Source organism: Bacidia gigantensis, assembly GCF_019456465.1.
Source record: "Bacidia gigantensis strain McMullin 20006 chromosome Unknown contig_49, whole genome shotgun sequence".
In the NCBI taxonomy this organism is placed as follows: domain Eukaryota; kingdom Fungi; phylum Ascomycota; class Lecanoromycetes; order Lecanorales; family Ramalinaceae; genus Bacidia; species Bacidia gigantensis.
Window position 1 is genome coordinate 122,516 of NW_025408612.1, and position 24,279 is coordinate 146,794.

The window sequence follows — 24,279 nt, forward strand, 5'->3', positions numbered from 1 at the left end:
GTTAACCTCCGTCGCGACATGTAATACATGCAGTTCATTTTTTAATTTCACAGCGACGGCGGGAAGTTCTTCTCCATGATGGACCTTCGAAGTCAGCGGGACTCTCCGCCGCAAACGATCTCTCCTGATGCTGCCAGCTTACAAGCTGATCCAAAGCAGTCATGTGCCACGGACCACCAATCTTACTCGCTCCCACAACGAGATTTTCCTTCCACCATGCCACGAATTCTTCTACCTTAATGGTAGCTGGTTGGTAGCTTCGCAATTGTTAGCGCATGCCCTCTCAAGATGGCCTATTGGCAGCAGACGTTATGACAAGATGTCGAGGGTCGGGCTCTGCACGTGTGAATCTCTTTCCTTCGATTTCGACGGGGGAGGCTTGACTCTAGATTCATCGACGGCAGTATGCTTCTCAATAGTATCGCGACCTTTGAAGTAGTTGATCAGATGGTCCTTCATTTTTGTGAAATCGATGTCAAAATTGAGGCTATGTGTTTGATAGATCGAAGTTCAATTATGGCTTGAAGTGTGCAGCGCCTGAGCATATATGGGTCAAGAAGGCGACGTGATACAATAAAGCATGCGCTCCTTGAAGAGGGGAGTATTCTTCCAGTTTCACTGTTGCAGCATGCAAGTGGGGAATGTTTCCAATTCCTGTACCAACTGAATTGTATGCAAATAGTACTGGATACCGGACGGGCGGGTCCGAGGGCATCTCATATCTTGCATTTGACATGTACATCACCAGCCCTCGCTATTCATATCTTGACGTCTTAAACCTCAGTTCGATTCCCGAAAGGCCTACTGCTTCTTCCCTTGTGGGACAAATTCCACTCCTATCTTACGTGATTAGAATCAGACTATCCGAGAAATAGAGAGTAATTATCTGACTCACTAGGTAAGGTCGAACTGCGAGCCGGCGTGATTTCAATATGCCCTTCACCTTTTTGTGGGATCTCAGTATACGTCAGGGTTCCAAAAGGTTTCTTGCCTCTATCTTAAGGTCAGTGATGTTTCAATAGCGTCCTTATTAACAGCTTACTCGTCGCCCAGCCGATTGAATACGTTGATCACCTGTGGCGCATACGACTCCATTTCTAGTTGGACTGCAAAGGCATGTAATTCTTCTCCGTTGTAGAACTATGAGGTCAGTTTAGCTCTTTCCACAAGTAGTTTCTCTGGGTGTTGCCAACTTACGAGCACGTCTAGAGCAACCATATGGAATGGACCATCATGTGCTTCCTTGACAAGACGACGATTCCACCAATTCATAAAGGTACCTGCATCGAAGTTGGCGGGTTTGTAGCTGCATCGTTAGCATTTATCTTCGCGAGATGAAAATACTGGCAGCTCACGTTATGATCAGATGTCGAAGACGAGATTCATCCTGAATAAAACGCGCTCCTTCCACTTCAACAGCTTCAACTTCGAAGCAAGGCTTCTTATCTTTATTGGAATTCTCAACGGACTCATAGCCCTGGAATTGTTGCTTTAGTTGGACCATCTTTGCTGCACGACCGACTTCAAGATCGAGGTATCTGATAGATTGAAGATGGAGAGGAACTTCATTCATGCGCATGTACAGTATTTATAGGCAGACTAATGAGGTGACACAGTACGTTCGGAGATAGCCCAGGATGGATGTGTGGCAACATTTCGTATTGTTGTACAACTTGTGTCGCACGCAGTAAGCATTGGCTACCGACCTCACGACACGGAACGACACAGCAGTACTCAGTTGGTGTCGGACATGTACAACCAAGTATTGAAGAGGATGCAATGATTAGATATCTGCTAAGCCTTAATGCCCGCCGCAACCTGAAGTCGAAGGCCAATGAGGTGGAGAGCTTTCCGCAAGTAAATCTGAACCTGCTACCCGCGCAGCTGTTGTGCGACGTACTCGCCGAATTAACTTGAACATTGAAGCTATTGGTTCAAAGTTTGTTGTCTCGTATGTGTCTCTGACAGTCTGAATTGTCCGTGTATCATCAGCCTCCTCTCTAGATGAAGGAGCTATTACTTTGGATGTCCCGCCATAGTGCACTCCAAAAGAAACGTACCGTCAAATTCCTAAACATCTACATGTTTCTGGATACTCCGCCAATACTACGAAAGCATGAATTTCTGCAAGACTTGAGTTGAGTGAGGGCAGTTGGATATTTATAGGATTTAAGAGAAGGTGATTGCACAATTACAGAAAGAAAGGTAGGATATTTGCATCTCAGTAAGAGCTATGGAAGCGTAGTCGCAACTTTACAACAACAAAAAGGGAATATTCGCAACTAAAAAAGACTCTGAAGAAGGGTAGTCGCAGCTTCATGAGAGTCGGTGCAGGTCTGGCATGTAAAACTCATGCAAATGTTCTATTGATTAATTATTAGTTGTTGGCCATCTAAGTCCACCCAAGTTCCCAAGAAAAATTTGTCCGTGATGCTGAAGAGCTGTGCATGTCAAGAAAATCTCGACTTCTATGCATGATTTTCCATCGAGCTGAATCTTTACTATCCAAGGCACTCACTCCCCTTTCGACCTCTATCGATCATTCGCGGACCTCGATTCAAGACATCATTGGGAGGTCAGCCGCCATACGTAATCGCCTCTGGAAGATCTTTGTTAGACGTCAAATAGATTCCAAGTTTAGGCTAACCTACCTGGCGTCTTCATTTCTTTGTCGTAATTTACTTTGACATAGCCTCCTTCACGCCGGGGGCCTAGATAAATCCCAAGGTCTTTAATGGGTGCCATGCGCCTAGATGTACGATCAGTACCTCTCCACAGATTTTGAGGCGTCCACTTACACGTTATGCGCCTTCTGTCGTTCCCTCAATTCAGCAAAGTACTTATCAAGATCCACAGATTTTTCAGTAGCTGTGCACTTGATAGCGACAGCGGGCACATTCTTTCCATTATGATGCTTTTCCCCGGTCAGTAAATCGTTTACGCAACGCGAAACACTATTCTCACCAGTTGATCCATGGCAACGATGTAAAGCGAATGTTTTCCATTTTGAAGTCGCGGCGAGACCTTTTTGTACCACCAACCTACGAATTCTTCCATCGTTAGGTCGGCAGGCTTATAACTATTAAGCTTTCAGCGCATGGCTATTGATAAAACGAGATCGATCCCAAACATTGCGACAAGATGGCGAGGGTCACGTCCATCCCACGTGAATTTTTGATATGCGATATCGGCATCAAAGATCTTGATCTTCGGGGGCCCGTCTTTTTCATCGATCTGGCGGCTGGAGCCTCGGTAGGGTTGACTTGTGAAGTCCATTGTAGCTAGATTGAATCCAAAGCCAAAGCTGGGTATTGAGAAAATGCAAAGAGGTTATCTGTAAATCCGGAAATGAGAAATATGGAGATGAAAGAAGAAGGATAACAATAGTAAACGTCAGGGAAATGAACGAATATATAGAGCAAGCATTCTCAAGCAGCGCATTGGCCTCCGTTTCCCATTCCCCATCACAAATACCACTCCCAACCCTTACTGGACACCACAGACTCCCCACCTGACGAAAACGCTTGCTCATGCATAGAAACCGCGCGTTGCAAACCCACAAACACCCCTGACTCGACCGTAGTCTGAAAAGCCAAGTAGTGGCAATGTTTCCACTCGCGTATCACATCTGCTCTTCGAAACTCACATTGGACAAAAGACAAGATTCTCAACAAAGAGGCTTCAAGACGTGCATCAGACCCACATCCAAAGACAGTAGTTGAGTTGATGTGAGCACTCTAGGGATTTGCCTCAAATGCTCAGCCTGCTAGGCCGCAGGTATAGTCACCAACCAGAGCATTCTATCGTATCCTGGAAACAGGAATCCAAGTTGGGCCGTTTCGCGCAAGTGCTCGATAACCTGTCAGATTCGGTAGGTGCATGGGCTGTAATGCAATTTCATTCAGATTGTTGCCAGCACACTGAATAGCAATGGGACGAACAACGAGCCTAAAGGTGATTCATACTCTCCAGTGTCTACGTCACCATTGTAAAGCGTACGTAATGGAGACGTGAGCACAGCATCTTATTCCTATCGTCCCCTTCCCGAGGCTTCTCAATCCGACTACAGTCCTAGGTCACCATCAAATCATCCGTCGTCGCCTCATAGAACGAAAGCCGATGGCACTCAAACATGTCATATTTCTCCCCATCGATTTCAGCAAAACTACACGTCGTCAGCTACCCTCACCTCGACGCCACCCCACCCTTTGAAATCTCACCAAACGCCCTTGTGCACGTCCTCGAAGACGTCCCTGGCACGATATCGTTCCTGAAGACGGATGAACAGGCCTTTCTGGTGCATCTTCAAGTCTGCGCCATGGGGATAGGGTTTCTGTAAATTGAACATGTTCAGGGGTCGCTGTAAGATGTGATTGGCGAACTCACGAAGACTTCCATGGCTGGATACGACCGCGTTCTCCATAGCTTGAGAATCTCGTTTTCGGCGTCTGCGAACCAGATGTTGCACCTTTGAGATTTTCAGCAGCAGGAGATTGAAGTGGAACTGCATGCTTACGTGATGATGAGATCCCAATCGCGAATGTTACTTGTGCCAGGCATATTGAGGGGGAGATTCGTTGTGTTCGAGCGAAGAAGACGTCGCGGTGCTATGTCCGGCGTGCAAAGGGTGTACTTGAAAGTCCAAGGTACCGAGGAGCAGAGTTGAAGTCTGATTAGGTGGCGCTCTACGACACTTTGGCCTGAGTGTCGATGGGTCAGCCAATACATGCTGAGTAATCCGCGCACTTGGGTCATTTGAGATGTGATAAATGTGTTAGGACTTGCAGTGCAATTCTCCCGTATTCGCCACTTTCATCTCGACACCATGAAAGCATGTCATGCAGCTTTTTCGATGATTTGCTTAGGGTCGACGAGGTCTTTGAGCATCGATGATTTTGCGTCCCATACCAATTTCCGATGCTATAATGACATCTGCCATCATGGCAGTGTATGGTAACACCGTGTCGTATGCTGACCTGCTTGCTTGTTGATACGTGGCGAGTGGCAGATTCAAGCAATGTTTCTACCATTCATGGGACGGTCTCCCTTTACGAGTATCTCATCCACGCGATGCCTGGAGTACTGCCAAGAACGCTTTCCAAAGTCTCTTCAGCCATGAATGGGGCTTCTCGCGAGGCTCCTTTTGACACATACTCGGCGCGGTTGAGCACAGCCCCCTCGGTCCCTGCGATGTGTTTGATCATCTGAGACATGGATGAATTTTCCGCGCCGCTCCCACGTTAGAGTGTATATATGCGACCCGCAGGCTCCAGCTTAAACGTAGACTTCTGGCTTCTGGCAATGTTCGCACAATTTCCCATGCCTTCAATCGCAAAATCCTTCGAAATTAGGTCGCACAAGTGCTAATGGCTAATCCATGGATGGCGCATGGCAAAATCCATGCCCGAGCGAGTGACAATATCTTTGTTGACAAGCCGCTTCCACTGGGCCCCATTGAGCATGTCCAGGTTCAAAGTGTCTCCTCTGTAGAGTCACCTAAGACACTTCGATCCTATGACAAAGGCTTGACGACTCGCAAAGTCTGCTTAATAGGGTTGGGCTGCTCATGGCTAGTCTCATTAGGTTGCATTATCGCGGTGATAGTTCTTTATCAACAACCAGGTAAAGAGTCGGCCAGTGCACCTAGACTTACCGGAGAGGCTGTCACTTCGAACAAAAGCGCAGCTTACGAGACAATCGTTCCTTTGATCTTCACCTTCTTTATTACTTTATGTAATGAATGTGTTGGTCTCATTCATACAACAACGCTTCGTTGGGCACTCTTCCACGAAGGCCAGCTCAAATACAATACAAACTTACGTCTATTCACAAGAACAAAATCTTCCAGAGCGAATGACTGGCTCTCAAATTTGGCGTACGCCATCTTCATGACCTTGTCGTACGCCACTGCTGCAAGGATATTTCAAGATTCCTATATACGTGATCCAGTGATGTCTTACGATAAGAAACAATCTTATGTCAACCTTGTGGCGCTTTCTGTGCTCTCAATTGCGCTGATCGGCCAGACTTCCATCGCTACCTGGGCATATATGACCACAAAGCCAAGGATAGTAACGTGGAGTTCGAACTCTCTAAACAATGCTCTCATTTATAAGCGTCTCAGCTATTCCGGCGATAAAAGTCACATGGGACCCCAAGATGGCAGGTCTTCAAGAGTGGTCGGAACATGGTTGGCCCTCAATCCAGAAAAGAAGCAGAGGGGACTTTGGAGGGCAAGATCTGCCAGTATCAAGATCGTCATATACATTTGGATTTTAGCGGGCGCGGCATTGTTGTGGGCATTCATCGCTCAATTCGTATCTGAGGCTTCTGGAACTGATGTTAGCGTTACGATCGCCCAGTCCAAAAACAATGGTCATCGAACGACGTATATTATTAATGGCGATAAACACGTATCGGGAAATCGCTTTCATTTCTTCGTCATATTATTGGTGTTTCTGGTACAAATACCGTTCACACTGGGATTGCACTGTGTAGAGCTGGTGGTTAATTGTACTCGCGATGAGAAAGCCTGGAGACGTGCCACAACGAAGAAGGGCGCTCGTATAGATTCCAACGCCATTGTTGGAGCTTGTAAAAGCTGGGACACGGTCACACTCTTCGTGTTGAAAGGTGCAATTCATTGGGCGTTTGGAGAAGCGGGATCATCGGCAGCATTGCCAGCAGTGGCCGGCCTTTATTTGCAATATCTCTCTCTATTCATATTAGCGTTCTTTCTGGGATATCTAGCCATTTTTACCACCATTCTCACATTTCGGAAGCCAAAGGGACCTCAGCCTGCTGCGTGGGGCCACTTACGATCTCTGACCGAACTAATTGACGACTGGGGCAAAGATGAAGATCCTATCTTTTGGGGAGACAAGGGTTCATCGGAATCTTCAAGATCCGTGAGATATGCCGGTACAGCTGCAAAGCGAGAAATAATCGGACCAATTCAGATGGATGCCCGGTACGAAATGGGGGAGGCGATCAGTGGAGACGCTCAGACGAAGCCGATGTCCTGTTGAAAATATATTTTGGACAGATTTATGTCCTTTTGACTCGAGTACTTTAGACGTAGAAACGAATTAACGAAGGGAAGAGTTGGCGAAGAACGATATTGTCCACATTGTTAATATCAATAACTTATATTAAAGTAAAAGCAGACAGAATGGACTTAGTCAGATAGCTAATAAGTCTCTTTGGAAGATTCGCATCAGACTTTCAGACCCGTGCACACAAGATTACACAGTGAGTTGAGTGAATAACATCGAGAAATAGGGCTTAGTGTTCGATAAATCCGACTGCCGGGTAGGGTATGAGCTAGTTCTAGAACTAGCTTAGAACCACGGCAGAATTCAAGCCCCAACAACATCAAATACATTCCACAGGAAAGCGCGATGGCTCCAAGCAGAGGTCTCGATGGGTCGACTCCGACCCAAAACTTCGAGCTTCCTGATGAAGAAACATCAGACTCCGAAACCCCCACACTGGAGCAAGACCAATTCATCAGCTCCTCCGCGGCATCATCAAACATGGCCGACGACGATGACGCCCCACTCTCCATCGAGCCAGCTGGTAGCTCTTCCGAAGCCACTGGCTCAGACTCTGAGCCAGAAGGCCCTCCGCTATCAAAGAGCGCCATATTCCACCACTCCAGCTCGTCACTGCTGATGTCCAACACCTTCGCGCCCCCATTCTACAATCGGCCACCCACGCCCTTGCCACCATCTCCCTCATTGACCTCCCTCCTCCGACCCTCCTTCTCCACGACTACTTCTCGCCATTCTTCACCGGAAGTGTCCGACGTCGAGACGCCTGGGGACACAGAGTCGGCTGTGGTAAAATCAGCGCGCATAACGGACCTTCCGCGCGCGCACCCCAAGGTGCCGACATACGAATACTACGGCTTCCTCGTCTACATCATGTCTTTTTTTGTATTCCGTACGTTCCATTCATATTCCCGCAATACTCAAGTAGTGATCACGGCTCACGCGTTTCACAGTCCTCTACCTCGCCTGGTCCTACCTCCCCGAAGCGGTCCTCAAAGGATACATCAGAGTCTCCTACTACCCTGACAGATGGTGGTCCCTCGCCATCCCCGCCTTCCTCGTCATGACGATCATATACATTTATGTCGCGCTCGCAAGCTACAACACGGGATACCTGACCTTGCCGATGAACAGTATCGGAAATATTGTGGATGAGGCGGCGAGTATTGCCGTGGTGGATGGGAAGGGGAAAATGCAGAATAGGAGAGCGACTGGCAAGAGAACACATATCACGCTGAGCTCACCGGATGAGATGGATTGGAAGAGCATCTGGAATGAGGGGACGGATGCTGTTATGGATGTGCCTGTTGGTGGGGTGTGTGAGATATTGTATGGGTCAGACACTTAAAGCGAAGGTCGCAATGACTCAAGAGAGAAAATAGTTGCATATACTAGCATAGGTCTATGCTACAAGATTGCCATACCCAGTGCTGTGGGCTTCGTGGATTGGGAGTATCAATGCAGGCACGGAGCACTTTCTTCAATGTCGAGAACGGCGTTCATCAGATTAGGTCGCCTCAACTGCTGCCGGCGCTGTTCAGCAACCTATGATGTGAAGCTGTTTTCTTCCTTCACCTCAAGCTTTTAGCGGAAGATGCCTCGCGTTCATGATGCCTGACGTCATGCCAAGCCAAGCTGAATTCGATCGGGCTGAGGTTCATAATCCCTGTCCTCATCAACCCTTGCTGCCAGGTCCATCAACATTACAAAGGGGTTAGCTAAAGAACCAGCCGTACAACAGCCGTGAATTCCTTCAGAAAATGTGCAGCTGGTTCAAGAATGTGGAGCTTCAACTTCCCCAGCTCTCGCGAGTCCTGGAAACTCGAGATCGTCTCAATTCTCGCTGTACTCGGCGAAAGCAACATCAAGATCCATGCACAAACAATCACAGCATCCAAAGTATGCCTGCTCCCTCGCCTACTTCCTGCTCCACAAGCCTTGCTTCGAGAACGGAGACCGAAGACATTGCCATACATTGAAGACGTCAAGGTCTTTGGCACAAGGTCTGGGGGAAAGCGAGAAGGTCTGAACTTTGCGGCAAACCTCATCCATAATATCGAGCGTTGTCCGGCATACTGCGTGCAGGAGGTGCGTATTTCAGACGGAAAGGTGGATCATCCAATCACGTACCTCACACTTGCGCCTCTAAATGTCCTTGCCATGATCAGCTGCTTGTTGTCCATCGGTTTGATCATCTGGTCTATCATCATTCACGATGGGGTAGCACTCATTGCCTTGCTCTTGGCTTGCTTTGCCACTTCTGCCCTAGGATACGCATCTTTATGGTCATTGAGTGACAACGGAAGACGTGCCCGTCGTCGGGCAGCCGAGGATAAAATCGTGATCCAGATCCGAGCTGGATCTTTCATTGTGGTCTCATGCCCCGAACACATCGGTCGCCGCCTCTATTTCGCGGCTGAAATCGCCAACTATGAGCTGGGAAGCCGATCATCTCAAGCCTTTGGTGGGGCTGCCGGCGGGCTCATGATTATGGCGGCTGTTGTCCTTTTCGCAAACTGCAGTTGGACTATGCAAGCGGCCATCGGCTTCTGCTATGCCGTTTTGAATGTTGCATACTGGCTCATGACTGCCGTGCCGGACGTCCTCGCTTGGGACATGAGTGCTTTCACGGTTTCGATAGTGTCGTCTATACAGGCGGCAACCTATACTGATGCATTGTGGAGGGCCATGTATCTCGCAGGCTCAACGACATGGGTACGTGACGGCCTGCTCCCCAGCGCCGAGGCATGGAAGTTATGGATCGATGAAGCTGAGGATAATCTTGAGAATGAGGACTGGGACGCTCAGGAAGCTCTACATCAAGTCATGGAGAAGAAGTCGGTGTGATACATTGTTCTAAAAGCGATGTTCTCGAATTGCTTGCCTCTCACCGAAACGGCGACAACAAGGATATCGGCAAACAAGTGGGGAGCTACGCCGGAAACGAGCAACACTCCTTTTGCCGAGACTCCGCCAACGGTATGTTGGATATGTGATAGATTATTCATGTGGCAATGTAGCTATCACGCCCTTAACGAGTATTCCTTGAGACTTTGAAGTGTGGCATACTCGCAGGCACTGAATCCTCACTTAGTATAGCATTGAACCTCGCGACTCTGACTTGCTATGGACCAGCATGATTAATCTGGCCGATGTACAAAACAGTATCGGTTACCATTAGATTGTGGGGGCGACACATGGGCGGGATCCTTGGATGGACGATCTTGGAGTAGCGCCGTACAGCACCACTCATAATTATTGGAGAATTCTGCAGACTCGTTATCTCAAGCTTAGTTGCAGCCTACTCCAAGCATTTCACTACAGAGAGAGAAGGTCGCGTCATGTGACCAATTGCTTTGATGACTCACGAGGCAAATTTTCAAGAGCGAAGGGCTTCGGCGATAACCTCGCAGAGCTATGATACAATTTCTAGGATTTTTCAGCTTCGATGGCCTGTGTCAGGTACCCTTTGGATCTTACATGAAGAATACATGGCAGATGATCCAGCAACTCAGCTGATTGCTGCCCGTCGCACGTCATTGGACCAATGCTACGAGATAAAGAAGAAGTCATGAGCGTATAGGGATGACCTTAAAAGCGGGATAATGGACGAGTAGGTTGACTGAAATCCCTCAATGCAACAATCATACCAAGTCCATGTTTAATGGCACCTCGCAAGTGGTAAGGGCCGCATGTTCTTACGTCGGCATGACAACGACTTCGATCGAGAGAATATACGAAGCTGATGCTTCAACGCCTAAAAGATGGCCTGACGACGCTCTTATTGGTCTGCAGATCGGTCAAAGACCTCATCACGAAGTCTGTCGTCTGTAGGCTCTGTACGCTTAGATCGAGGACGAGGACGTACCGGAAAGCTTGTCTGAAAGCAGGCGGGATATTTTGCGGTTGCCCGCCGTCTAAAACATCGGCCCCACTTTCTTTTTAAATACGTGTATAATCGGAGTCTGAGCTTAAAGGTATGGTCATGAGGATATGAGGTCAATCGGGATCTTGGAGAAAGCCCGCTTCTAGCTTGCGTGAAATATTTTTAGGAGAGATCAATGACTTGAGGTTGAGGTAATGCTGAAACTGCGCGACTAGCTCAGCTCATGCTGTCCTGTGATCAGATCAGCGAAATTACGAAAGGCTGCAATGGTAGATCAGGCCGTCTACCACGGATGTTGTACTCGTTGCAGAGCCCCTAGCGAACATCAACATTGTTTTCTCTTGCTCTTACTTCCGATGGCGCGCTGAAATATAGCCATAGCATGTCTGAAACGGCGTCAGACTCTCAAGTAAAGGACAGCAGGTATACGTGGCTCGTGGAGTGTTGGCATTATTTGCCAGAATCGAGTCTCTGCAAAGCCAAAGTGCTCGCTTCGCTTACATAGCAAGAGCTGTCTTCAGATGTGACTAAAGGTCGATACCAGACAATACAAGGCTGTATCGGAGGTAGAGTAGGCTAAATATGACATAGTAAGTTTGGTGCAGGGCGCAAAATTTATAGCAAATACCAAAAAGTGACCCATTTGGGTCTAGTCTAATTGACGCGGCGACGACATGGTAATGTTTACCTCACAAACACGCCTCTTTTATCTCTTTACAATTATACAATAGTCGCTGGAGCCAGCTATATTCACTCCTAAAATATTCCGTATTCACTAGCACTTCCAACTCAACCATGTCAACAAATGTTAGGGTGTTGTGGACGCCCACACTGCAGGATAAGCTCCTGGAAATAGTCTTCTTTAACGATGCAGCCGACTTATCATCGCCTGCGTTCTACCGCTTTGTGGCGAGCAACATCTCAAACGCCACCGGCACGTTGGTGAGTGCGGCCGATGTGAAGATCAAGCTCGCCAATCTTGCCTCGGAGCACTCACCAAGCTCATCGCAGATATTTGCACCGCTCAGGTCTGTAGAAAGAGCTGGCAGCGCCGATGTTGTCAAAGAAGAAAGCTGACCTCTAGACATAGTACTCCCTTGAGAGCACCGCCTCCACTCAAGACTGAGGATGGAATTGATATCCGAGCCCTTCGTGACCGTCTCTCCTCGAAAATGATGTCACCATCTCCACCTTCTTCTACAGCTTTCAAGCGCAAGAGAGCACCCACCTTGAACCCATCCAAGGCCGAACAGTCATCTGTTCTATCTCAGCCCTCGGATCCGTCCTTTTTCGCCCCAAAGAATAAGAAGTCATGCAATTCGAAGGGCATCAAGGAGGAAGAATCGGCAACGGCGAGATGGGAGGCCCTTGGATTGTGGAGCAGTCGATAGACGATATTGGAAAGGCGTTGATTGATGGCCGGACCGGTCAGTCGGAGTCTTTGGGAGGGAACGTTCGGACACTAGATACTACTGAGAAGCTGCTTATGGATATTAGGCATCTCGCATTGCAATCTGAATGTTTGAGATCGGTTACACCTAGAGGCCAGCCCCACCACAGCTATCATGAGTGTCTTCAGCGATCATAATTGGGCATTGATCTCAACTGAGTTCAACGAGCGTCCATCGGCCTTTTCCCCGTTCTCACAATCGACGATGTCAACACGTATTCCTCGTAGAGCCGACATGAATCGGAAACAGCTCAAGAATCTTTCGATGTCAAATCAACGCCTGTTCACAAGCAAAGTGGAGTCGATACTAACTTTCTCGTTCAGCTGCTCTGGCTCTCAAAGTATGAATCGCAAGAGTTGAGTTACGCGTATGCCTTCCAATCATTCTCTCTTAGAAAATACTGCGATACGGTCCCAGTGGCGCCTAGCTCGACTATTTCGCTCAAATCGCGGATGCCAAAGGCGGTTCCTCAAGGGACCAATGCTGTGCGAAAGAGAAGAAGAATCAGGAGATTTGACACTAGACTTCAAGGAAGAGAAGAAGAAGGAAGGAAAGAGTGAGTTATCAAGTTTCGATCTGGCAAAGTATAGTATTTACATTTCATTCAATTCAACAAACACCAAAGCGCCTTCGCAAATCTCGCTATCTACACAGTCCATCGCTATGCATCATTCCCCCTTTCTCATCTATCGTCTATCTATAATGGTGGTGTCGTCCCGCGAGCGTAGGCATATTGTACAAAGCCTCTCCAGAAGTGCCATAGCCGCCCCCGCCCCGTCTATGTTTTTCTCCAAGCCTTGTCTTCAAAACCCCCCCCTCAAACAACAACAACCGGCTGACTCAGAACGAAACCCCCAAAACCGACTATTACAGTCCCAAACATTTCCAAACTCAGAAAAAACGCCCTGCTTGAATAAAGGAAAAGCATCAGAGACAATGTGCGACATCATCCCAGCACGCGCGCCAATCCGCGGGTATATGCTGAACACAAAGCTCAGACAAAAGCTGTGCCGACCTGCGTAGGCGCAGCAAGCCCGCAATCCTTCTCGATCGCAATTCTCCGACGTGCGTGCATCGGATGCGTCCGAGATCGAGCGGGGGGTGACGATTCACGCCCCAACTCCACGTTCCAGCACGCACATCGACGGCCCTCCAAAAAGTATGTGTGTCCAGAAAGCCGTCGTCGTCGTCACCCACAATGACGCCAAGTCATCAACAAACATTCGGACTGCTCATCCCCCCATTCTGCACATCCGTGGTATTAGCCACAGTGCCATTGCGGACCAAATCCCCCCACGTACTCCCATCCTGCAAAAAAAACCCCAGTCCACCTCCCGGCTGGCCGAACCACGGGGGCACTCTCCCCACACTCGCCCAAAACGCCTTCATTACCGTAAAATGCTGGTAATTATCCGGCACGACCCTGCTGGGGGCAACGCTGCGGTGCGCGTAGGGGGTGCCGTTCAGAAAGGCGTAGGTGGCGCCGTCGGCGCCGAAGCCGTCGATGTGCTGATAGGCGCCGTCGGGGGTGATGAGGGTGGGCACGGCGTTGAAGGAGGCGCCGGAAGCGTGCGCTTGGAACATGGGGTTGACGCCGCCGATCCAGGTTTGGGTTTGGTCGTTGTAGAATTTTGTGAAGAAGTCGGTGGGGGCGACGTTGCCGAAGCGGTAGTATTCGGTGAAGATGGCGCGCGGCAGGGAGTCGGGGATGTGGTAGGTTCCTAGGCGTGAGTCGCCGCAGTACCAGTCTCCGGCGTTGTTGGCGGGGTTGTTGGAGGGCGATGGGCAGGAGCAGGCTATGTCGCGTTTTATTTGGAGTTTTAGCTGGAGGGGTGGTTAGTGGCGGGTCGTTAGAGGAGGGGAGGGTGTGAAAGAGGGGTGATGGTTGAGGGAAAGGAAGGGGAAGGGGAAGGGGAAGGGGGAGAGGTGGAGTGCAGATGTATTGGGAAGGTGGAGGTGTGGGGTGCATGAGATGGGGATGTACCTTGTCATCTGGTTCTGGTGCAGAGACTGGTAGACTGGCTGCTGGTTCCAGTATCGTTGATAGCGTGAGGGCGATGAGAGAAAGACGACGCATGACGGCGAGGTGATGGCTTGATGTTGTCGGGGCGGTATTGCTATGGCTTTGCACAGTTGATAGATAGTAAAACGTTTGATAGTTTGTTCATTGACCAGTAGCAGAGTTTGGAAAGAGTACTTAGTGACTTGAACAGATCGGAATGGGGTCTAGAAGAAGGGGGAGGTACCAAGTATTATATACAAGCAGATGGCAAACGGCAGACAGGCGAGATCGAACATGTGGGCGGGAAGGGTTACAAGCGGGGAGAGCTGCATGCTCCACGCTTTAGGAAGAATCCCTGACTCTGCTGACCCGCACTAAAACATGCAAGGGAAGCCATATGCACATAATAATCATCCCTCGTCAGGTGAGGCAAGGCTTGGAAATCATAAACACGGGAGCTATCTGTAGATCCGCTAGACCGCTTTGAAGGGAATGTTGCATCATGCACCACATCCGCGTTGGCATACGTAATTGCATGAAGCTCAATAGAAATCATGGAAATAGATTTTGAAAAGCTAGTGAGAGTTCTTTCCTGGACAACAACGATTCGAGGACAGTACGAGAGCACAGAAGCAGTACAAGGAACGAGTATACGATCTCGATCCGAAGGCAGAGATTGGGTTTGAGCAGAGCCAGATTCACCATGTGAGCAGGCCCCATGTTGGGGGAAGGATCCACCGTCCCCCAAACGTAGCATCGTGGTTACATTTTCCTGAGTTTACCAAAACGAACGAAATCCCACGGAAAATTTCCCACCAAATCGTTGACAATCGCCTGGCGGGCGTATTTCGGAGAGGCAACCGAAGATATCATCAGAAAGGAACATTGGCTGCTTATGGAAAAAGGGTTTTGGGCTGAGTCTTGGAGGCAAAAGGCGGCTCAGAGAGCAGGCAAGGGTAGAAATCACGACTATAAAAGTCCAGAGCCAGCTAAAAACACGAGGAAATGGGAAATGCAGAACCTCACTGGCTGAAGGATGGTGATTTGTGTCACACGCATATTCGCAGGCGCGATCGAGGGTGGGTTTGGCGAGCGCTTACAGAAGCAGGCAGGATGCCAGCTGCTGAACAACTGCAGGCTGAAACGCCTGTGGCTACATCATCGATGAGCTCATTGAATGATCGTGGGTGATGTCTTAGCTGACTGCCGCCTTTGGCGCTTGCCCCACGGATCTTCCCCGATCCCCCACACCAGAGCGGGCACTTCAGCTGCCATGCAGCCTTCCAGTAGTGGCCGAGGTCGAAGCCCTCGTCATATTGCTAAATCGGTGAGTGTGAAGATGACGCATGACCAGTTGACGCGTTCAGGGCTCGTAAGCCAAGGTCTTGACCCGTGACAGGACCCTGCTACCCTTTCAGCTGTATCATGTTGGGCTGATCATACCACTTTGTGTGAGAATGTCGGTATAGCCTCAAGTCATTCTCGTTCCATAAGCGGTTGAGATGTCGGTATCCTTCTCACCAACCGGACTCACCGCGCATTCCGCTCCGATTTCTTCCTATTCGTATGCGAGCATCCGACTGTGAGACTGTGCACTATCCGGACTCGCCACTTTGCGTGATTTGGAGGACTATCGTATGCAGAACATACCTCGGACGCGTACATACGAGCGCCCCCTGCCCTGACCACAGCCAATTTCAGCCCCGTAATTTCTCCGATGCTTAATCCACTGTAGGGCTTCCGATCGTCATGGAAGTTCAAATGACGTACAAATCGCATCATTTGCGTCTTCTGCCTGTGTTTCGGTTTCACCGATCGTTTGACCGATGTTCATGCGCACCATAGCGGCGCTTGCTGCAGGCTGAGACAAGCACCCAATCAGAGCGTTATGTAGGTGGCGACCTGTTTGGCAATGATCTACGCTGTCCAAGCAATCCTGGGCAGTGGAGTCTGGAAAAGTCTGGACTTGGTCCTTGAACGCACTCAATTTTGGTGGATACCATGTGTATCGATCAGTAAACACGGAGCCGCTGGCCAGGCTGCTCTTTGTTTTGGATGGATTGTTGGGAAATATTATTCACGCATCGTAAGGAGTCGGTCATGTGGACCTAGGGCATCTCTGACAATCAGAGTAGTCCGCAATGTGACAAAGCCATTGTCATGTGAGTACATATTCCGTCATAGGGAGGGAGAGAGCAGCACATTCAGGCTGAGCCTGGCCTTGGTGTCGATCCTGCCAAGAACAAGCCTCGTCATTCACGCATGTGGGCGCAAATGATGACTCTGCCCCGTAAATAGACCAATCGCGGCAAGTCTCGAGAGCCAGAGCATGTTCGAGATGTGAAGCTGATCCAGTGAAACAGACCTGCTGCATGAGTCATGCCCGGCCCAAACCTGCAGTCTCATATTCCAAGGCTATGCGGCAATACGGAATCTGCCAGTCCCTAGTTGCCGGCGTCGGCACATACCGAGCCAGAGCACTGTAAATACTTTTGAGCCGCATAACAACATCGTGATGGTCAATGGCATCGTCAGATGACAGAGTTGAAATTGGCTTTTGGGACGTGGGGGCAAAGAGTGGAGCAACATGTGGCAATTTCGCTCAACAGGGACAATTCGTGCCTTTTTCGACCGAGTTCCAAGATCGAAAGCGAGATTCCCGATTGACTTTTGTTATATGAAGATTGACCTCCGGAATAAGGCAGCCTTCAAGCAGGTTTGGAGTTTGTACGCGGAAGACTCGTTATTTCAGGCGGCCATCTCGATGTGTTCTCAAGTTGTCCAGACCTCTGTGGAGTGTAACCGTGACTGCAGGATCTATGGTGTAGGAGATATTTTGATTGACCGCGCGTAATCATTTTCATGAACTCGTGATAAGTGATAATTCAAAGTGGCCAACAAGTGAGACAAGCTTGTATTGATTGAAAGTCTGCAATCGAGATCCCGTTGTTACTTTTTCTTTGCATTGTGAAATGATGGGAGTGTTGAATTTCAGACAGCGCTTCTGCGTGAATTAGTGCGTGAAGCGCATTGGGGGCAGCGTCGCTTTCCGAATTTGGTCGTATATAATGAATCAGGGAGATCTTAGCGCTGGGATTCCGTAAAAGGCCTCACTTTTGCTGAGCGTGCAGTATAAACTCGTCAAAGATGAGAGAGCGAGTATGATCGAAGACACCCAAATTTCAAAAGGCAAGCTGGTTGTTGCCGTATAAAATGGAGGACATAATGGAGCTAATTGATTGACGCAGGGACTCTCCACGTTGAGCCTGCTGCACACGCCGAAACCGTAAATATCACTGCCGTTTCTTTTCTCAGGCATTCGAACATCCTCTCTGCTACTATGAGTCATCACAGCGTACGTCAAAGTATGATCGCGTTCAAAGCAGTGCCCGATTTGACGGGCACAGACTCCATCAGCATCTCACATTAGACGCGGGCCGACCAGAAAGATGCACAAACGTTGGAATGGGATCACATCGGTCGAGCGTGGATTTGAGATATCCAGGTGCCAACAGAGCATGGAAGACCACATGTTGAATAACGCTGGTAAATATCCTCCGGCAGGAGACATCACAAGAAACTCGCAATTGCTCTTAGCCCGGATGATAGCCATCGAAGTGGCGATAAGGCGATCATCGAGGGCTAGCCACAGATGAGCTCATTTACCAGTGAATGGCTGAAGCTACTGGGGGAAGTCTTTAAATGTTCATTCTAGACAAATTTTCAGGAAGCAATGTCATCCTTCCAATAGCTTGAAGTATGCCAAATTAAGCAGCGATAGAAGGCGATTTCTAGCTACCTGCGGTTGTATCACAGAAGTAGTCGTCTCGACGTTCGGAAGTACTTTTCTCGCGGTCTCCGAAGGGTCATGGGTCCAGCCTTTATCCATCTATAAAAATAGCGAAGAATGGCGGATTTCCGAAAGATGCAACCATTCCAGGGAAATCAATCGTTGGTTTGGAGCGGAAGCCTGCCTGCATGACAGACACAATTACCAGTCTTTGACGACTACAAGTTGAGCGTTGGAAGATGTTGACATGTTGAGGGACTCAACGACAGTGATGGGAAGACAGGACGACGCAGAGAACGGGGTTTCCAGCCCCGGAATCCCAAACAGGAAGGAGCGATGTTTATGCAAGATTTATGCACTGCATAAATCGAACATGCTAATTTTCAGCCCGTACGGCTCTCGCACCACGGATCTGTAACAATAGCATTGTCTTCAATGCGATCGCGGGTACTTCACATCAAACCCGTTGGTAATTCTAGTAACGCCACCGACAAACAAGACAAGGACATACGATGCTGTCTACTTTTCCGAGAGAGAGATATATGCCAAGACAACGGCCTACGAGTACATCATTCTGGCAAAAACGTCTCATTGGTCAGAAATGTCGTGCTGCTCTCCCTCCCCCAGGCTTCTACCTCCTCCTGTGCAACTTCGACCTTCATTCCAATGCGTGATATCTTGTTACTCTCCTCGTCGAGCTATTGCGCGACCAATGCTCAGCATTCAGACCTCCATCGGGACCTACCGCCTATATTTGGGAGCCCTATATTTGGCGCTGCCTGCACGAGACGGCTCCTAGTAGCACACCAATGAGACAATCAATGTGGGGTACGATAACGCCCATTTCCACGGCCGAGATGCCATATAGCAATGCGTTGTCCTTCATATGTATCTCATTGACATTACTGGCCTCACATTGACATGACATGATGCAGCTCCAACACATCCTCCTTCTCGTCTCTCTGACCTCCCTCTCCTCCGCTGCCGAAACCGTCCTCGGAGTTGCCATCTTCCATCGCCATGGCGATAGAACTCCAAAGGCTACTCCACCTGCAAACTTGACCGATCTCGGCTACAGCGAAGTGTACGACTCAGGAACATACTACAGGCAGCGCTATGTCTCATCCACCGCTTCTCACAAGATCCAGGGCATCAACGCCGACATCGTGAAGCTCTCACAGCTTGCAGTGTCTGCCCCCGTCGACAATGTCCTCCAGAACTCCGCCCAGGGCTTTCTACAGGGTCTGTATCCGGGAGTGGGACCAAAACTTGGGCAAGAGACGCTGGCGAACAAGACTATAATTGGTGCACCTTTGAATGGATATCAATTGATTCCAGTCCAAGTGGCCGCAAGCGGGGCTGGCAGTGAGAATTCTGCATGGCTCCAAGGATCCAGCAATTGCGCAAACGCAATCGTGAGCTCAGACAACTACTTCAGCTCTGCCGAATACAAGAGCCTGTTGAACAGCACAACAGATTTCTACAAGAACCTCACACCAACAGTCAACGGGATACTCGGCGCGAATGACATGACCTTTAAGAATGCATACTCCAGTAAGCCCCCCACACCACTCCTCCCTACCCCACCCCACTAACGGCCCCAGTCTTCGACATCCTCAACGTCGCCAGCATCCACAACGCCACCATCCCCTCCTCCTCCCTCCTCACCCCTTCCACCCTAACCCAAATCCGCACTCTAGCCGACACTCACGAATACGCCCTCGCAGCCAACACCTCGGACCCCATCCGCGCCATCTCCGGCGCCGTCCTCGCCGCCGAAATCCTCCAAGCCCTCAACGCCACCCTCGCAACCCCCCAAAAAGCGCCCAAACTCACCATCCAATTCGGCGCCTACGCCTCCTTCCTCTCCTTCTTCTCCCTCGCCGCCTTGCCTGCCGTTGAACCCGATTTCTACGGCATACCCGACTACGCGTCCGCTATGATATTCGAGCTCTTCACCACCGCTACGCCACCAACCGGCAGTGCGGCGATAGATACAAAAGACGTGCAAGTCAGGTTTTTGTTCCATAATGGGACTACATCTAACGACTATGATCCTGTCGCCTACCCGCTATTTGGCAATAAGGGCGCGGCGCCAGAAATAGCGTGGACGGATTTCGCAGCAGGCATGAGTAAGTTCGCGGTTGGGGATCAGAAGGATTGGTGTCAAGCTTGTGGGAATAGCACGAGTGTTTGCGCTAGCACTGCACCTCCTCCCGCTGCGCAAGACAAGAGTGGGGGTGGGAGTGGAGGGGTCAGCAAGCCCGTCGCTGGCGTTATCGGCGCTATGGTCACACTGGCTGTTATCCTGGGGCTGGAAGCGTTGGTGTTGTTGATGGCGGGGCTGAGGGTTGTGAAAAAGAGGAAGGGTGAGCCGGTGAATGCAAATGGGGGAAGTAGTGGGAGTGAAGATGGTGTGAAAGCGTAGCGGATACGAATCGAGTGAAAGAAGTGGGGGTGATACTTTACCACGCAGCGTGATGGCGGCGGCGGTGGCGGCGGCGAAGACGAGTGACTCGCGATGACCATCTGGTGTGGGTCTGTATTCATCACCCCTACCCTACTATATTCAAGGCGCGCACGTCCTCATGTCTCGGACTCTTTCACGAATGTTATGCTTCACGTCTCGCTTTCTTCACCTTTCCCCGGCCCCCGGATTTCACTGTCTCACTCTTTCACCATCTCGCGTGACGCTTTTGTGAAAAGAAGGGGGCTGGGTAGTGTGGGGTATATAAGTTGCTTCCTTCTCCCTCCATTCCTTTCTTTTCTTCCTTATTTCCTGTACTGGTCAGCTCGCAGGCAGTGAGCCTGATGAGTAGTACTCATATATAAATATATATCCCTCACCACCCCTGCCTCCTCTAGCTGGCAATGCACAACAACCGTATAAGGCGCCTAGGTCCTTCCTCCTCGCCTTCTTGCGTGGACATACCACTCGTATCACCGTCACTAACCCAGCCCTGCTCATGGTTTCCCCTCACGTTGTCTGCCGAGGTGGGCATGTAGCTTCCTCACCGACAGAGAAAAGCTACATGTACTCTTCTGTCTTGGTCGTGAGGAGAGCTCACGCCACCTACTTGATACAGAGGGAGGTGGTATCTTTTCCTCTCTCACTCGTTTGACTTGTTCTCGAGATCGGCACACTCTCGCCTATGCTCTCTTTCTTCCGCTTCCTGTCTGAGACTTCGAGAACATCGTTTGAGATTTTGGGTTCGTTGGCTGGCCCAGATGACTCCTTGCTCGCAGATGTGGGGCGCCTTTCGCCTCATCCTCCGTCCTTCTCTTCTCTGAGAATATCTTCCTTTGTTGAGAGGTCTAAGGTGTTTTGTCTGACTTCCTTGGTTAACGAATTTTGCCATGTATGCCATGGGTTTCTGGGTGAGGGGGAGATAATGCTGTTTGCTCCTCGGATGGCGAACTTCAGAACCAAAAGTAGTCCAGCTCTGGTGTCCTTGGACTGCTGGAACTATCGTTCTTGTCGTCACTGCTTCGAGACGGGCAAGATAATCCCTCTGCGGCCCAAGTCTCGAGGGGATGAGATGGAGAAAAGTTCACAATCCAGTTGCTTGCCCTCCTCCCGGACAACCTTTCGATGAGTTTCTTCATAGTACGGCAATACTATCGTCTATCGAAGGTATAATATTGCAGACCATAATCTTAGGGACCACTGATGGCTTTCTGGTGCTTTGACGACGATGAAAAGCTTTGCTTTGCTTTCAACCCTGAACACTGTCAAGCGTGACAGACCCTGGTGGATACATCGCTTTTATGGAACACATTCTCTGTAGAATTCGAAAGCATTATTCATCGGCGACTACTAAACGTCTTATGGACGTTACTGATTCCACCACCTACAAGAGTCACATTCTCCCGCCGGGCTCCGTCGCCAGATCCACTAACACTTCGTCAAGGGACAGTCCATAGAGGACTCCTTACATCTCGCTATCTATGTAGAAACAGACATCATCTAATGTGCTTCCGAGGCGTGGGAAATGGTTTACACTCTAAAACTCACGCTACATCTGGCGATCTATGTGGAGATCAAGACGGCGTACATGTCTTCAAGAATTCCGCCGCAGAAGCTACATCGTGGACAGCGACGACAGCAGTAGCAGAAACAGCAACTACGGTGACAGTTGGATGCAGCGGCAGTAGTAGTAGCATCAATAGCGACAGCAAAGACAGCAGGAGGAAGCACACGAGTATGGCCTGGCTTTAGCTAGATGGTCTAGAACCCGATACAGCAGTACATTTATCGAGTCCTGTTAGACCCAGTTCTGCACCATCATCGCTGCTCTCCCCTGGAGCCACAATAACATCTCTATCAACAGGTCCTATGGGAACCGTTGCACCAGCAGAAGAGGATGAGACGACATACTCGAAGACGATGATATTGCCTCTGCTGACGTGCCGATGTCCTTCGTGCGGAGTAGAGGCGAATTACGACGCAATGACTCTGGTTTCTGATTTGTCCAACGGGCAGTCGCCTCTGCACCGAGAAGGGAGGCTGGGTCCTCGCGATGGATCCATGTCGGGGTCGTGGGTGGTCTTCTCCAATGTTGTGTTCTGGATCCATTCATCATCCACAGCCTCACTCTCACCAAGTGGAGGAATGCCAGCTCTACCATTTTGCCTTTGGCAAAAAAACTCGATGACTGATTCATTGGCTTGGTCTTAGGAAGCTCATGTGGCTGCCTCAGGCGGCTTTCTTCCAAGTGGTATGATAACGACACAAAAGGCGACGATAGATTCTGCTTAGATTCAAAGACTAAACAGACCCCATTTACGCAGCACCGGGCGGATGATATCATCCACCACCTGAAGCATTGGTGCAGGAACCACGGGCGCACTGACGCCACTTCGAAGAAAAGGGCTGCCGCGAGCAGTCAGAAGGACGAAAGGTTGGCGGAGTTGGAGAGGGAGATGCTGGACGAGGGGGATGAGCGGTCATTCCAGTGTCGGGAGACAATCCATCTCCAGGATGGGGAGGAGGAGTCGGTATGTGATCTAGTCCCTTCGTCTTCAGTTATGCGAAGGATATGATTCGCTTCGCCTCCGTCTTGAAACCTTGGAGCCGAGAAGATGTCACATCGGTCTTCCTGACCTATTATGAACACCTTGCCGAAGAGTCCGGTTCTTCAGCAAGCAGAAGCAGCAGTACATCCTACGTTGGGCGTGTGAATCTAAAGCAGCCACCCAAATTCTCCACCAAGTGGCACATGGAATGCAATCTAACTTAACCACTCTTTTATGCTCAGACTTTCGAAGCATCCTAGACCCAGGTTTGGCCGAAGAAGTCAACAATGCAGAAAATATTCCATCAACATCCACTATGAGGGCCCTTCGCGATTCAAAACTCAACTCATTCTCGATGACAGTGGAATCAGATTGCCAATTCTGAAATTGAAGGTTGGATTACACTTCCAACGCGACTCAGCAGTAATTGAAGATCGTCTCAGTGTCAATGATTTTCGTCGCTAAAGTGGTGGAGATTTATCACCTGGTCTCGAACGACTACCAACGGCGGGAACAAGATTGGTGTAGAGCCAAGGCTATTGTTCGAGGCCCTACAGAGGGCGGGTTGATGTTGCTCGCCAGCAATGCTGTCAAGTGGTACAACTGTCGGGTCTGGAGACGCCCTTGTTCATATGCCAGTCGATGTGGAACATATTCTGGAAACAACGGACTTGAGGCAATCGACGCAGAATTTATTCAGCGTGCAGCGCTGACCTTAAATCATTCATACGAAGAAGTTACATCAATTGAGGTGTATTACTTCCGAGCATTCTATTGTTGGAGCTTCAGAAGAAGTGCTCTGAGGTACAGAAGCAGACTCGAGAGCAAAGGGATAAGCCCTGGACATAGGTGTCATGGAGAGAGAGAGGCAGCCTAAGGAATGGAAGTGAGTCTTGATCGTGACGACGACATCGAAGGGAGTACATTTCGACACTACTCACAAGAACTGTCCCGTGTCCGCGGTTAGCAGAACATCGTGACTGGCTGAGGAATGGCGAACATGTCAATAGAGGTCTACTCACACGCCTTCAGAAGTGCTATTGCAGAAGCAAAAGTCCACCCACGACCAGAGAAAGTAAAGG

At 49.6% G+C, this 24,279-nt stretch overlaps 8 protein-coding genes across 8 annotated transcripts; 5 read left to right on the forward strand and 3 right to left on the reverse strand.

Annotated features, from left to right (window-relative positions):
• Positions 1-1,038: 1,038 nt before the first annotated feature.
• KY384_000110 (uncharacterized protein) lies at positions 1,039-1,504 on the reverse strand (the record flags this gene model as incomplete). The annotated part of the gene is made up of 3 exons (XM_044808647.1): positions 1,039-1,140; positions 1,198-1,306; positions 1,356-1,504. 3 exons carry the CDS (start codon positions 1,502-1,504, stop codon positions 1,039-1,041), a joined length of 360 nt encoding a protein of 119 aa, XP_044665400.1.
• A 1,290-nt stretch (positions 1,505-2,794) lies between these two features.
• Positions 2,795-3,276, reverse strand: KY384_000111 (uncharacterized protein; the record flags this gene model as incomplete). The annotated part of the gene is made up of 3 exons (XM_044808648.1): positions 2,795-2,914; positions 2,965-3,079; positions 3,131-3,276. The coding sequence occupies 3 exons, from the start codon at positions 3,274-3,276 to the stop codon at positions 2,795-2,797; spliced, it is 381 nt and encodes a 126-aa protein (XP_044665401.1).
• A 188-nt stretch (positions 3,277-3,464) lies between these two features.
• KY384_000112 (uncharacterized protein) lies at positions 3,465-4,560 on the reverse strand (the record flags this gene model as incomplete). The annotated part of the gene is made up of 2 exons (XM_044808649.1): positions 3,465-3,735; positions 4,517-4,560. 2 exons carry the CDS (start codon positions 4,558-4,560, stop codon positions 3,465-3,467), a joined length of 315 nt encoding a protein of 104 aa, XP_044665402.1.
• A 1,328-nt stretch (positions 4,561-5,888) lies between these two features.
• On the forward strand, positions 5,889-7,028 carry KY384_000113 (uncharacterized protein; the record flags this gene model as incomplete). Its single annotated transcript, XM_044808650.1, has 1 exon — positions 5,889-7,028. The coding sequence occupies one exon, from the start codon at positions 5,889-5,891 to the stop codon at positions 7,026-7,028; it is 1,140 nt and encodes a 379-aa protein (XP_044665403.1).
• Positions 7,029-7,400: 372 nt separating this feature from the next.
• KY384_000114 (uncharacterized protein) lies at positions 7,401-9,899 on the forward strand (the record flags this gene model as incomplete). Its single annotated transcript, XM_044808651.1, has 3 exons — positions 7,401-7,944; positions 8,006-8,387; positions 8,855-9,899. The coding sequence occupies 3 exons, from the start codon at positions 7,401-7,403 to the stop codon at positions 9,897-9,899; spliced, it is 1,971 nt and encodes a 656-aa protein (XP_044665404.1).
• Positions 9,900-11,733: 1,834 nt separating this feature from the next.
• On the forward strand, positions 11,734-12,329 carry KY384_000115 (uncharacterized protein; the record flags this gene model as incomplete). Its single annotated transcript, XM_044808652.1, has 2 exons — positions 11,734-11,966; positions 12,029-12,329. 2 exons carry the CDS (start codon positions 11,734-11,736, stop codon positions 12,327-12,329), a joined length of 534 nt encoding a protein of 177 aa, XP_044665405.1.
• A 1,458-nt stretch (positions 12,330-13,787) lies between these two features.
• KY384_000116 (uncharacterized protein) lies at positions 13,788-14,114 on the forward strand (the record flags this gene model as incomplete). The annotated part of the gene is made up of 1 exon (XM_044808653.1): positions 13,788-14,114. The coding sequence occupies one exon, from the start codon at positions 13,788-13,790 to the stop codon at positions 14,112-14,114; it is 327 nt and encodes a 108-aa protein (XP_044665406.1).
• A 4,996-nt stretch (positions 14,115-19,110) lies between these two features.
• On the forward strand, positions 19,111-20,609 carry KY384_000117 (uncharacterized protein; the record flags this gene model as incomplete). Its single annotated transcript, XM_044808654.1, has 2 exons — positions 19,111-19,735; positions 19,786-20,609. The coding sequence occupies 2 exons, from the start codon at positions 19,111-19,113 to the stop codon at positions 20,607-20,609; spliced, it is 1,449 nt and encodes a 482-aa protein (XP_044665407.1).
• Positions 20,610-24,279: the final 3,670 nt, after the last annotated feature.